Consider the following 14,608-nt stretch of genomic DNA (forward strand, 5'->3'; position numbering starts at 1 on the left):
ATTAGGAGAATTAGTCATTTCGTCATGGCTTGAATAAGATTTTATAATTAGTGTTATCGTCCAACTCTTCATAATTTCATTTCTATATTAAGCTGGAAAAAGTCGTGACGATAACTATGCTCTCTAGTCACGCGCTGCGGGACGGGTCCTCGCTCGTGCTCCGTGAATCTGGCCCACGCGCTGAGCTCACGGTCCCCCTCGGTGACGTCTGTGTCCCCTCCGCTACCAGTGGCCCCCTGCCATATTTATTCATGCCGGGCAAGATGGCGGCGATACGGACGATGTGTTATTGCCAGTGGACATAAACAGGCATTTTATTCAAAATTTAAAACCGAGTCAGATACATTCACACACTCGACCGTATTCTGTGATTATTGCGCGCGCAGCGAGCGTCGACGTCTTTTTTTATATCACGCGTTTCAACGTTTTTTTCTTACAAAATGTTCACGTTGTAGCTCGCTCGCTAACCGACCAGCTGGCTAACAGAGAGCAGTTACTAGCTAGCTATCTACCACAGCCAAGCCGCCGTGAAGTGGAGAATGGGAGAAAAGCTGGAGCTAAAGCTCAAATCGCCGGTTGGAGCAGAACCCGCAGGCTATCCGTGGCCGTTACCAGTATACGTAAGTGTTAAACCTTAAATATAACTGGTTACATGTTAAAATCTTGTCTCTGTTTTTTGTCTTTGTTAGCTAGCTGAGTGCTAACGTTGGCTAGCTGAAGGAGCCATGGCACGCTCGTCCGGGGGGGGGGGATCGGGTCATACTGGTCTGAATGGTGACAGACACGGTGTATCGGCTAGCTACTGGTTTTTATTTGAGCTTCCATCAGTTAGAAACATACAGATAACGATACATTTGAGCAGGGTAACGTTATTAGGTAGCGACAAGTACAGCTAGGCATTGACAGCCTGTTATAACAATGTGTTTTGAAATTGGAGCGACTTCAACGGACCATCATTCACTCAGTCTCAACCTATGAGTTTGGGCATAAAGTGTCTCGTCAATTAAAAGATAAAATAAGACTTTATTAATCCCTCACTGGGGAAATTCACACGTTACAGCAGCTCAAGAGTCAGAGGCAGAGAAGGATGCAATAAAATTGATCTGAGTGCTAAAAAGGGTTTAAATATGAAGAACGACAAATGATATAAAATAAAAAATAATATAAAAGATATATACACCTTTTACTCATACAGATACTGCATTTTACATGATTACTAGTTGCATTGGATATCTGAAATACACATGGTGTGAAGTACATTTACTGTAAAACTATAGAAATAAAGCCTATAAACATTATTTCACAGTAAGGTCTTTGTATACCTAGAAAAGTGCTATAGAAGTCCTATCTGTTATTATGTTATGATTATTATTGTTGTTATTGTTGTTATTATTATTACATTGCAGGGTAGGAAATTGAACACCACACAGTATAAATATTTTTTTAAGTTCAAATATGTACATATATCATGTGAATATTTATGAGAATTGTTAAAATAGTAGAATATGTATATATAATCTGTGGTGAAAAAAGAGCAAAAAGTGATGGAGAAAGGGACAACAGTGTTACAACAACACTGATCTGATGAAATGTCACTGATGATTTGTCAAATTCCCCCTGAAACACGTTAGTAAGTGAATAGGTTATGTCATTTTTCTCTGCTCAGATACACCACTTGATATCAATCACACAGAATGCATAGTGAGGCAGAGATAATACACAAAATGTTTGTGTGTGTGCACTCTGTCAGGTCTTGTTTCTCGAGGGTGTAGGCATGTGAATGGCCGTATTGCATTCCTCGAGTGCTTTGTGTGCTTGTGTGTGTGTGTGTGTGTGTGTGTGTGTGTGTGTGTGTGTCTGTCTGTCTGTTTTTATCTCATGACATTCCTATGATTGATACCAGCTGGTTGTGTTTGGCAGTTTGAGCTCTCCTTATAAATTTGATTCCTGATCTGTCACTTTTTGGAGCAATAATAGCAATGCCTGCCTAGAAAGAGACATCTTTTCTGGTAGTTGTATTTCCATGAAGCATGGTATCAGCACGTCACTGGCAGATTGCAGTTGACTCATTGAAGATAAGCGGAAAGGGAAGCGGTTGCAAGTTCTGTGGTTTTTCCAGGGGTGTATACTTAACTTTAAATTGTGTTTCTCATTTATAGTAATTGTGGTGAGACACTCAGTGCTAACTGAAAAAAAGCTGAGTTTCTCAGAATGTCTGAGTATGGTCTTTCTGTACATCTCCTCTCCACCCACACTTTACCTAGTCTAGTTGTCAGGTGATTTCATTACCATGAAATGTTTTTTTTTGTTATTCATCACAATATGAGCTGAATGAGTTTCAAGTCACTGAGTCAGAGCTACTTGCTGAGGTAATCAGCCACTCCCCTCTGCTTCGGCTGACAAAAGTTGACTCTCCCTTTTACGCCATGGTCTGATAACACTTAAGAGTTCCTCCCTCTCAAATTTACTGCCTCACCCGTTTCCTTATGTTATGGTCTGTAAGGATAAACACTAGACCGAGTATGTCAGAAATTCATACTCTTGAATATACTGCATGATAACTATTTATACTGGGACTGGCTGTATTGCAGTGAATTAAAAACAGCTGATAGTCCTGCATGCAGAGTTCTGCAATATGGAGCCTATTCATGCAGTGCTTTCCTCCTGTTTTCAAAGGGAAAGACTTCCTCTCCCTTCCTCTCATGTCCATATGGTCAACTCTACAGGGAGGATAATAGAAGAGACTGTTCCTTTCAGCAATGCTATATTAATAGGATTCAAATACATGCCAGTATTCATGCACGAGTGTTTTTTCCCCAGTCAAATTTGAATTGCTTGCTAGTAGCAACAGATCCCACCCCATGTAGATTTATTCTTCACTCCCACAGAGCATTAAGATTGCTTATCTCACCCACAGAGCATGAACACAGAGCTGTCTGTGTTGTGATACACACAACATGGCTGTTGTACAGGCTGTTGCACTGTAAGGCATGCTTTTACTCAAATCCAGCCTCCAGAATGAAGCTCATAAAAATACTTTCTTATGCTGTGTGTTGCTCTCTGTGTCTCTCTCCACATCTCTCACTAAATTCCCACATCTGTGCATCTGTAAATGCTTCCATATGAAGAGCACCTCTGGTGTGGTGCATTGCTTTGTCCATCTGGTTCTGGGTGTTGGCACTAACCAGCCCTACATAGCATTTAAAAGCTGCTGCAGAAGTACTGCTGAACGTCTTACTGGTTTGTTTCTCACCATTGATCCTCATATTTACAAGGCTGCAGTTAGTTGCTGTCAGTTGCATGTTAAGACAGCTCCTCCGGAGAGCAGTTTGTAATCATCAGATACTGTACACTTTTTTCCCCCACAAATTCTCTCTGCTTAAAAACAGAACACATAAGTTAGCACCAGTTAGGGCTGGGAAATATGTTGACATTATATCAGTATTGTGATATTAGACTACATATCGTCTTAGATTTTAGATATTGTAATATTGCAAGTGTTATCTTTTCCTGGTTTTAAGGCTACATTAAAGTAAAGTGATGTATTTTTTTCCTGAATTTACCAAACTGTTCTAGCTGTTCTATTATTTGCCTTTAACCACTTAGTCATTATATCTACACAAATGATTATTTATTGAGAATCTCACTGTGTTAATGTTTTGTGTAAGCACCAATAGTCAACCCTACAGTATCGTTGCAATATTGATTAAGGTATTTGATCAAAAATATCATATTAGATTTAATTCATACAGACCAGCCCTAAAATGATCCCATGCTACTTCACAACATCATTAACATCCCTGTCTTTTGCGATTGTTTTGATTGAGAAGTGGTATAAAAGAATATTCTTTGGGTGTGAAACTTGTAAAGAAATACTGACCACAGTGGAGATTTATGTTTTGTCTATATATTATGTTAACATTGTCAGCTAAAACACTCACAAAATGTTATAGAGTCTGCGCAAGTTTGACATGCTGCTGACCAGAATTATGATGCCTTTCTCTACTTTTGTTTTTTTAAATAATTGTTTTGAATCTAGCTCTGATTTGAGAAATGTTCTGCGCCTTTAAAATTGATTTGATTTGACTTTTTTGCACAATAAATATCGACTAATATGTAAATTTTAATTGTAGTAACATTTTTTGCCATATTGCCCAGCCCTAGCTCTAGTGTGTTATTTTAGATACTGATTCTGTGTTAGTTTGTTTGCCACCGAGAGTATTAGTTGTATTTTTTGGTGAGTAAGAGTTGTACAAGGGAGTTAGTGTCACCCCTGCCTTAGTCATTTGTTCTCGTAGGTTGCTGAGGTGTACGTAGTGGAGTCGCACGTAGCGTAAAACCCCTACACACACACATACACTGATGTGTGGAGAGATTGACTGACGAGGTGGTGTAGAAAGGAGGAGTCGTGCATGCGTCAGTGTACCCACTGTGGGGAGAGAGGAGGGTCTCTGGTTCTTTTTGTCTGACTCTCGCTTTCAGACTGTGTTTATTTTTAGCAGCAGCCCTATGCCGGTGTTGCTGTGTACAGTCTTTGTGTGAGCAGGTGACCCCCCCCCCTCGGCATCTCATTCGCTTGTGCACACACAGTCTCTTTCATACACTCACACACCTTTCTTATTCATTGGAACACAGTGTGTTTATAATCATATATGTTGAGAATTTGTGGGAATGGCTGCTCACTAGCAACACAGCAAGCAGTTAGCTCAATAGTATAACTGCAACAGGAACACTGTGCTGACAGAAATAGTAGATTTCCTGTGTTAGCATGCATATTTGAGTGTGTGCGCATGCATGTTTGAGCTTTGGCGGAAGTTTGCGTAGTAGTGGCGGGCAGTATTGAGCGGGAAGCCGGGAGCTCCAGGTTGTGAGCTGTTTAGCTGCTGTGCCAGGCCTCAAACAGCTGACAAATACCATGCTTCCCCTTTCTCTCTCCGGCCCCCTCACTCACCACATTTTCTAGCTCCTCCCGCTTTCACTTTCTTTCCTCTTAGCTTCTGATTTCCCCTCCTCGCTTACTTTCCCCTCTTTTCTTTCCCTCCACCAGCGGCTCTTCTTGGCAATGCGCTGGAGCGGGAGACAGAAAGTGGGTCAGTGGGTCAGCTCAGGCAACAGGCTCAGGCTGGCTGCGCTCTGGGTGTAACTTGAGTCCTATTACTCCCACAGAGCGGCTCAGCACACTCCAGATAAGATTGCTAACTATAGATTCCCTGCATGCGATCAATATAATTCAGCTTTCTTAAATTAAAGTGTAATTTTAAACCAGATTTACTTCATTCTCAGACATGGTTAGAAAAGGTCTGATTGAGCCAATTCTTAAATTTACTGAACCAATTTCCTGAAGGAGGGTTAAAGTTATCCAAATGAAATGAAACTTTAAATTAAAACTACAAGGAGGCAGCTTTTACTTCAGATTATTGCTTTGTGTCACTGGAGACACATGAATTTTTGGGCAAACGAGACAGACAAGGATTTATTGATTGAAAACTCTGTCTCAGCTGAAGTCTCTTTCTGAGATTTACAATATACAAAGAAAATGTAGCAGAGATTATTGTGCTGTTCCCACGCTTGCGTTATTGCCACAAACAGATAAGTTTATACCACCTACTCCAACTCCTTTGCACCTAAAAGGTTTTGTTTAGTCTGTTTATATTTTACAGAATCCACCACTTTATGAACTTTTGTGTTTAATTTATTATGTTCCTAAGTAGTCAAAACAGCATTCAGTTTGTGCTCGCTGTTGTTTCTGCGAGGTGTTGCTGCCACAAGACAATGAATCAAGCGTAATAGTTGTGGTCACTGCACAGTGAAACATGAAGCTGTAATTAAGTTATTTCAGGATGCTCATGTTTTCAATAAATGTTTACATTCAACTCTGCTCACCATTGACTGCATAGTAAGCATAGCAATAACAGAAAAAATTGCCAGGCACTTATTATTCAAATACTGTATTATGATAAGATATCCTGAGCTATCAGTTTCATTTCTTCATATGTGGAACGTTGTTAGCCATGATAGCAGTAAAAATAGGGATGTTCTGATCACATTTTTTTGCCCCTGATCCTGATCCAAGTAATTTAACATTGAGTATCTGCTGATACAGAGTACCGATCTGATAATTTTGTTTTCCTAGATAATACAACTGCACAGTGCACACTTTAAGAAGGCTTCTATAAAGTTATTTTTAAAAAATATCTATATCCAAGCTGTTTTTCTTTCATGTATTTATTTATTTTACAAAATAAAGTACAAAATGACAAACCCTCTCCAATCTTGCTGACCTGCTCACTGTCACAAGGGAATGTCTCTGTCCCTTCAAGAGTCCAGTGTTTTTTGCTCCAGCAACGAGTGTCTCAGACCTTGATGATTTGGAGTCTGTTGAGTCTTTATTTTTGTTGTCTACACATACAGATTACCCTTCATTAAAAAATAAACCATTATGGCTTTTTGCTCGTCTGGCTTTTGTTTCACTCTGCAGTAGTCAGCGTAGCTGTAGTAAGCTGTGCACTGGTCTCTGCTCTCTCTGAGCGAGGTGGAGAAACACCATGCGTTATAGCTGAAAGCAAAGCAGAGACTCTTAACACTGAGCTGAAATGAAACTAGTGCTCATTACTGCAGTAAATAACATAAACAAACAGTCTCATACTGCCCTAGTGTGTGGTTTTTCACAGTAAGTGGGGATCAGCTGCTGCTCTTAATTTCAGCAGAGAGAAGAGACAGACAGCTTTGTGTTGCTCTTCATGAAAGTATAAACATCTGTGTGACAGGTGACATAAAACTAAGGATCAGATGCTCTATAAGCTAATTATTCCCCATCAGTCAAAAAGATGACTTAATTGGATCGGGACATACCTAGCAAAAAGTGAGACTTAAAGTTAATGTTAAACTTAAATGACATATACCACAAAATAAAAGAGAGTTGTTAAAGAAATCTAAACTAGTTGAACAAGTGCGTAGAATCTAACTGTTTGTCTTCTGTTTTGAGCTATCTGGCTTTAGAGTTTTCTACATTTTAAAGGAAGATGTATTGGGCTTTCTACACTGACTTGCCGGTTTATTAGGCACACTGAGCTCAAACAAATGCAGTGTAATAAAATAGCCCTGCAATAAATCCTACTGTCATGAAGGCTGTTAAGCCTTAGTTTTGTTAGTTTTAGCCTGTTTAGTTTTTGTTAGGACTGTTTTTGAGAGCTGATGACTAAACATTATGATTATTTTTTAAGCTGTAGTTTGTGGGCACTGTTGAATACTGGGAGGTGTTTAATACCCCCCCCCCCCTCTGTGTTTTCAGGATAAACATCATGATGCTGCTCATGAAATCATCGAGACCATTCGGTAAGTACACATCCTCTTTGACTCATCTCCTACATATGCACTCCCAAATTCACACAGAGCAAGTGACTGTGTCGGGCGTGTGATATAATGACGAATTTATGTGTGTGCTTTTTCTAGGTGGGTGTGTGAGGAGATCCCTGACCTTAAACTGGCCATGGAAAACTACGTACTCATTGACTACGACACCAAGAGGTGAGCCCAGGGTGGTGTCCAAGTCACAGTCAAGTCATTCGCTGACACTGAAAACAATAATAACAAACAAACTAACATACTTCAAGGACTTGTCTAAAATAAGATTATGAGACAGTTAATAAAGCTTCTTATAGTGTCAACACTTTTATCCAATCAGGCTAACTGCTGATCTAACAGCCTGCTTGTACTGTATGTTTTAATAAAAGTATTGTTTTCTAATTTGTCTTAAGTTGGGTTTCTCAGGCCAAAAAATAAAGCAAAAATCTAAGTGTCAGTTCTGATAAATTTCTATGTCTCAATACAGATATTGATTATTATAGTATTTTTGGAGTAACATTGAGATTGAAGCTGTTTTGTGAAGTCAACAATGAAATTAAAATAACAGTTGGACTGAAGAGTTTGATTTCATGTTGTGTAAAATGAAGCTTTTCATTTTTTTCAAATTCTCACAGCTTTGAGAGTATGCAGAGACTTTGTGACAAGTACAACAGGGCCATCGACAGCATTCACCAGCTGGTGAGTCCATATGTGTGAAGGTTTCTAGTGCTGTGTAGGTGAAGTGAATGTGGAAACATTAGTCAGTAAAAATGAGCAATACCTTATTTGTGTGCTGTGAGTCACTGTTACAATGTTCTTGAATTTGTGCTATGCATAACCTAACACAGCCTTACAAGATTGATGTTTAATATATGGATCTATACTTAATTACTGCCGCTTCTAGTAACTGACAAAAGATGTTTTTACAGTTGCTATCTAGCCCATGTTTGTGTCCAAATTTTGTGTCCTTCTCCTTTAAGGCCAGGACTACTGGATAATATTGGCACACTGATGTATTGTATGTGGAAAGCCATTATCCTTTGTTTGTGGGTGTTTTTGTGTGAATAAATATCTAACTCCACTGTTACAGTGGAAGGGGACTACCCAGCCCATGAAGCTGAACAAGCGTCCTTCCAACGGGCTGCTGAGACACATCCTACAGCAGGTGTACAACCACTCAGTGACCGATCCAGAGAAACTGAACAACTATGAGCCTTTCTCCCCTGAGGTGTACGGAGAGACCTCTTTCGACCTGGTAGCTCAGATTATCGACGAGATGGAAATGATGGAAGACGACACCTTTGTTGACCTCGGCAGTGGTTAGTCTGCTGTTATTTTGGCTCATCACTTAGCACTGTATCCCAAGACCTTTCGAACATATGTTTTAAATTGATAGTTAAGTAACAGTATAGTGGGAACAGTTTTTGGTAAACAGATAATAATGATGTTTTATTTTCTGAAAGGACTGTGACAATGTTTAGAGTTGTGGAAGTAGGTCAGGATGTAGGTGAAAGAAAAAAAAAGTTTGCTTATTTTTATTCAATTTTTGTCAAGCTGTAAACAAGGGAGCTATACTGACAGCGTACATGTCTGTGTCTGTTTGGGGTAAAACACTGACTTATTGTTTTCTTATTTGCAGGTGTTGGGCAGGTAGTGCTGCAGGTTGCAGCAGCAACTAACTGTAAACACTACTACGGTGTAGAGAAAGCAGACATTCCAGCTACCTATGCAGAGGTAACTACATAAATATCGCACAGGACCAGAGGGGTATTCCAGAAAGAGAGCAACAAGGCTAGACAGTAGCCGTGCCAAAAATCACAACTTCCTCAGTCATTGTAGTTAAATGACACAGTGTCGGCACAGTGCAAATCACTTCTGGAAAATATATTTAAACTTGGCAGAAACAAACTTTTCTTCAAACACTGAACGCAAAATCCAGAATATCATTGAAGTGCTCTTTTAATTTGATAATCCTAACTGGAACAAGCTTGTTTTCTTCTTCTCTCTGGAACACACACATGCTGTGCTGTTTATTTGTTTAAAAAAAAGTTATTTTGTTTGGATATTAATATTCCACTCTTATATAACTTTCTCTCAGTCCATGGATAAAGAGTTTAAAAAGTGGATGAAATGGTACGGGAAGAAACATGGGGAGTACACAGTAAGTAGACTGTCATAATGTACTCTTTCAAAAATATTGTCCTGTATATCTTCAGGTATTCTGGTTTTTTACATTTTCTCTGCTTTGTTTCTTTCAGCTGGAGAGAGGTGACTTTCTGTCTGAAGAATGGAAGGAAAGGATCGCCAACACAAGGTGTTTTACAAACAGTCAGAAAGACACAATTTCTATTTATTTCCAAGACAGCAATTCCTAAACTGCATTTATACAGAGACGATAAAAATAGAACATCATCATAATGCAATGGTTCAGTCCTATAATAAATCCACCATTATGACACAGATCTACACAGATGACCAAATTTTACTCTTATTTCAAATAAAGAGCATCATATGCAGGAATCCTTTTTAAATCTGTAGAACTTTCCCTTGACATCTGTCTTTTTTTATTGCTAACTTTAGATCCTATTTTTTCTGTCTGTCTTGCAGTATTATTTTTGTGAATAACTTTGCCTTTGGGCCAGAGGTAGATCATCAGCTGAAGGAGCGCTTTGCTAACATGAAGGAAGGTTTGTATTTTGCAGCAAACCACCAAATTGTTTTTATGATAACTACTTTTGGATTATAGCCATGGGTAGCTTAAGTGATCACAAAAGAACCACATTATATTAATTATAAAGCAAATACGGATGACTTTAAAAATTATAATCTCGCCAATATACTTCTTACAATGCATTCTGTCAACCACAAGATCAGTCAGTAAAATCTGGGTTGTTTTGAGGCTATTTATGCTGGGAAATACTTGTACATCTAAATTTTGGGAGTTACTTCAAAGCTAATAATGTCTCCAAATTTGTCACCTCAAATACTTCTAATATCCTATAATGTGTAAGCCTTTTCTAAACATCGCAATGAGAGAGCAATACGGGATTCTCATGCCACTGGTTCTTTAATCTCCACGGTGAGCTATAAGCTAATTTGTCATTTTAAATGTCATTAAATGACTTGTATGGCAGAGCAGATGGTTGATGAGCCACAACAAACTAAAACATTTTATGAGGCCTCAGAATGAACTGATGAGAGGAAGCTTTTAAACAGCAGGTGCTAACAGCCTTCTCTTATGACAACTTTATAGTTTGTGTGGAAAACATCAAGGTCGTCTGTTTGCAGCACTGGGAGTGTTGTCTTAGCTCACTGGAAAAAATATTTATTCAGCTGTTCTTATTGGTGATAAAAATAACAATGACTGAAGGCGTCCAGTTGCCAGTATGTCAACTCTTGGCACTAGACCTTTGACCTTATAGCCCACTGTGCCACTCCGCTCAATTTCATATACTTAACATGACAAAATGATGAATGTGTTTCTGGAGTCTTGTCACTACTTGAGGAAGTGATTGAGTTTCATGTTTTGTTTTATTTATGTATTGAGTCATAGGAGCTACTTTGGGAGACCACTGTACAGCATCCAAAATTTATCTGAAAAAACTTATTTATTAGTTTTGTTTTGTTGGTTGTGTTTTTGTTTCCACAGGTGGAAAAATTGTGTCCTCCAAACCTTTTGCACCTTTAAATTTTAGAATAAACAGTCGAAACTTGAGTGGTGAGTATCTTAATTAGAAAAGCAGATTTCAGTGTTGCATGCTTCTTTTGATGTGTGCATCTGATGTGCAGTGCCATGTTTTTCCTCTGTCTTGCAGATATTGGCACAATAATGCGTGTGGTGGAGCTTTCTCCACTGAGGGGCTCCGTGTCCTGGACTGGAAAGCCGGTGTCCTACTACCTGCATACCATAGACCGCACTATAGTAAGCACTGAACCTCTTAGACGAGGACCCAAATGCAGGGAACAGAATTTCTATTAGAGGAAACCAATAACACTAAACGACTGAATAAAGTGGTACAAACACGTTATACATCAGAGACAAAGAGTAACCTAAACTCAAGAGATAGGCTGCCATAATAACAGCTGCTGTTGTCTTTATGAGTAATCAGTCCCAGGTTGAAGCCATCTGAGGACAAAACACAGAGGGTGACACAAGTGTGTTAGATAACACTGATGTCTGTGTCACTCTGGTAATTTGTTGAAGTAATCCCTGGTAAACAATGGGAATCCCAGTGAGAGAGCTTGCACGCTGCTTAAATAGTGACGATCTTGTTCAGTGTTACAACCTGAAATAGATGCGGCTGCTCTCTTCTCGCTCTTAATAATTCTTTTGCATATTTGTTCCCAACAATGGGTTTGCAGACAATGTGGAAATCATAGAAATGCTGTACAGTGTACATATTCCAATATGGATTTGGATGATAGTTTGTACCTTTCGATGACTTCTTGCACTGGTGACGTTATCATTTGGAGCCAAAGACTGCGCAGTAGCGATCGCAGCTGTATCGAGTTCCTACCCCATACACCTGTCCAATCAATCCATTGATCATGAGCACACAGATTTGCACTCTCAGCTGTCAATCATGACACTTGAACACTTACATACATCATCGTGATAGGAACTACCTTAAAAGACAGAAACTATGTTTGAGAAAAATGTATTTGTTCTTCGTCCCATATCCCATAATGATAACATGGAGGGAGTGGGGATTACAACCTATACTGCAGCCAGCCACCAGGGGGTGACAGAGATATTTTGGCTTCACTTTTCGGGAGCTTTTATGTCGTCCACCTTTTTCATACAGTCTATGGTTTAGATGGTTAAACAGTGGTCAACGAAGAAGGGCAGGGTCATCTTCAAATACCTGGCAGTGACAAAGGGTGGTTAGTCTCTCTCAAAAATGACTAACACGACAACAAATGGTCAACTGAGACCTCATGCATGTAGTTTGTGTGGCTGCATTAAAGGAAATTACTGGTCATCTGCATTCATAATCCAAAAATAACTCAGAAGGCCAAAACGAACCACGAGCAATTTCCATTACCAATTTCATGTCACTGTGTTTGTGTTTTGTGTGTGTTTTTTAAACTCCCAATCTGAATAAATAACTTTATCTGATAAAAGCCTCTGACCCACTCAGAGAACTGAACTGGTGCTAGCTGAGTTTTACTAAAGTAACCCTATTTATGTTATATGTGGTAATTATATTTGAAAAACAAATCACAGATATAATGATGGATACAATGGAGGAGACATTGTTTGAATAGAAAAGTATTGAGAATAAACTAATGCCCACATTCTCCTTTTCCTGCTTTTCAGCTTGAAAACTATTTTGCTAGTCTCAAAAATCCTAAACTCAGGGTAAGTGATGTTCTTCTTCCTCAGTGTATTTACATGATTCTCTGTATTTACTATTTTTTATGAATCAAAATTAAATCCTCATCTTATTTCAGGAGGAGCAAGAGGCAGCTAGGCGACGTCAGCAGAAGGATACCAAGGACAGTAAAAGCAATAGCACCACGCCCACAAAACCGAAAGAACAAATCAAGGTAGGACATGCACAGAATTACAAGACTTTATGGGGGAAACAATTCATAGAAACAATCTGAATATGAATCAGTTTGGGGCGCCCACTGGCTCACCTGGTAGAGCGGGCGCCCAATGTACAAAGGCTGTGTCCTTGCTGCAGTGACCGCGGGTTTGATTCCACCCACGGCCCTTTGCTGAATGTCATGCCCTTTCTGTCTCCCCCTCTCACACTATCGCTGTCCTGTCTAATAAAGGCAGTAAAAAAGTACAATACCTTTTGCTTTAGTTTGTGACATTTTGTTGCTGAAATGTTTCTGTCTTATATACAGGTCATTTAACTTCACGCAGCATGGCAGGTTCCCTGTGCTTTTTGTATGAATGTGTTCATGTGTGTTTGTCACTGCGTATGACAGCAGGACTCCTGCAGTGAGGAGGAGCGTCCTAGCTTGGTGACAGTGGTCAAGCCCACTGCCAAACCCCGAAGAGCCCGACTATTGCCCAAAGCTCGCAAGCTGAACAACAAGAAACGTGGTCGACCCAAGAAAGCCGCCCCGGCTGCAGAGAAGAAAAACAAGAAGAATCAGAGCGCGTTGGATCTGCTGCATGCCAAGACCCTTTCTGCAGCACCCCCTCAGGGTCCGAGGACACACACACACACACACACACACACACACACACTCACACAGAATATGCTAGATATTTTTTTCAGGCTTTATAACAGTATGCATTTGCTTTTTTCTGAATGGGAGAAAGCCAGTGATGGGAAATCTTAAGCTGCCTCAGTGTACAGAAATGATAAATATCCTCTTTACATCGACACTGTATGGCTTTGAAATCTCAGTTTAACATTAATGTGCTTCTTGTGTGTACAGATGCATACCGGCCACCTCAGAGTCCCTTCTACCAGCTACCTCCCAAGGTTCAGCACTATCCCTCTAGTCAACTGCTTCTGAGCCCGACTCCTCCTGGTCTGCAACAACTTCTTGGTGAGTTGATGAAGACTCGTGAAGTTTTTGTTTTTTTTTAATCTGTAATGTTTAAAGTTGTCAAATGTACGTATTATATGAGACTTTATACAAATCTAATTTTCACAAAAAACAGTTGATGTTTGCTTTTAATTGAAAAAGGTGTTTTTAGTGTCAAAATTCAACTACTAGCTCTGTTTTCTCCAACAACCTAACTAATCGTATATTCTGTGTTTTTGCTCTCTTGCTCGCTCGGTGTCACTGACCTACTTCTTTTGTACAGATAACATCAAAGTTCAATACCTCCAGTTTATGACCTACATGAAGACCCCTCAGTACCGCTCCAACCTGCAGCAGCTCTTGGAACAGGAGAAGGTAATCAGTAATACTAATACAGACATTTTTGATTTGCCACTGCTGCAATGTTTGCATGATATATCAGCAAAAAGTGAAAGTGCCATATTAAGCATCATAGCTTGTTGCATTTTGCTCATCCTTTTACTTGTATACATTTTTTTTCTCTTTATAGCAAAAACACAGGGACCTGTCAGGGCAGGCGGAGCAGCTCCACTCTGTTTGTCAGACACACAAGGACAAGATCAAAGGTCTCTTTCAGACTAAACTAGATGAGGTGGGAACTGCTACTTTATTGCTCTCCATTACACAGCTGTAAAACACAGTCAACAATATTACCACAATCTTCTTATGTTGACACCCAGAAATGCACATCAGTTGTTTTCAATCTTTGATTCATCTGTCATCCGATCTT

At 39.5% G+C, this 14,608-nt stretch overlaps 1 protein-coding gene across 5 annotated transcripts in view; it reads left to right on the top strand.

The window, feature by feature from the left end:
• Window positions 1–249: 249 nt before the first annotated feature.
• The window catches only part of dot1l (DOT1-like histone H3K79 methyltransferase), a 33,294-nt gene continuing 18,935 nt past the window's right edge, over window positions 250–14,608 (top strand). For 4 of the 5 annotated variants that reach the window (XR_015776652.1, XM_088077853.1, XM_042481935.2 and 1 more), the window contains exons 1-17: window positions 250–620; window positions 7,292–7,335; window positions 7,453–7,527; window positions 7,980–8,043; window positions 8,435–8,663; window positions 8,984–9,078; window positions 9,443–9,505; window positions 9,603–9,658; window positions 9,952–10,031; window positions 10,994–11,062; window positions 11,160–11,266; window positions 12,665–12,706; window positions 12,799–12,894; window positions 13,288–13,510; window positions 13,747–13,860; window positions 14,123–14,214; window positions 14,369–14,470. Coding sequence is in view for 4 of the 5 variants with exons in the window: in XM_088077853.1 (XP_087933979.1) it covers window positions 540–620; window positions 7,292–7,335; window positions 7,453–7,527; window positions 7,980–8,043; window positions 8,435–8,663; window positions 8,984–9,078; window positions 9,443–9,505; window positions 9,603–9,658; window positions 9,952–10,031; window positions 10,994–11,062; window positions 11,160–11,266; window positions 12,665–12,706; window positions 12,799–12,894; window positions 13,288–13,510; window positions 13,747–13,860; window positions 14,123–14,214; window positions 14,369–14,470 (1,632 nt within the window). In the remaining variant the exon portion in view is untranslated. The remainder of the gene's footprint in view (window positions 621–7,291; window positions 7,336–7,452; window positions 7,528–7,979; window positions 8,044–8,434; window positions 8,664–8,983; window positions 9,079–9,442; window positions 9,506–9,602; window positions 9,659–9,951; window positions 10,032–10,993; window positions 11,063–11,159; window positions 11,267–12,664; window positions 12,707–12,798; window positions 12,895–13,287; window positions 13,511–13,746; window positions 13,861–14,122; window positions 14,215–14,368; window positions 14,471–14,608) is intronic. The other variant, XM_088077854.1, reaches the window with a different exon arrangement.

The sequence above is a fragment of the Plectropomus leopardus genome, chromosome 5, assembly GCF_026936395.1.
Source record: "Plectropomus leopardus strain MGB_pleo_1.0 chromosome 5, ASM2693639v1, whole genome shotgun sequence".
Classification (NCBI taxonomy): Eukaryota; Metazoa; Chordata; class Actinopteri; order Perciformes; family Serranidae; genus Plectropomus; species Plectropomus leopardus.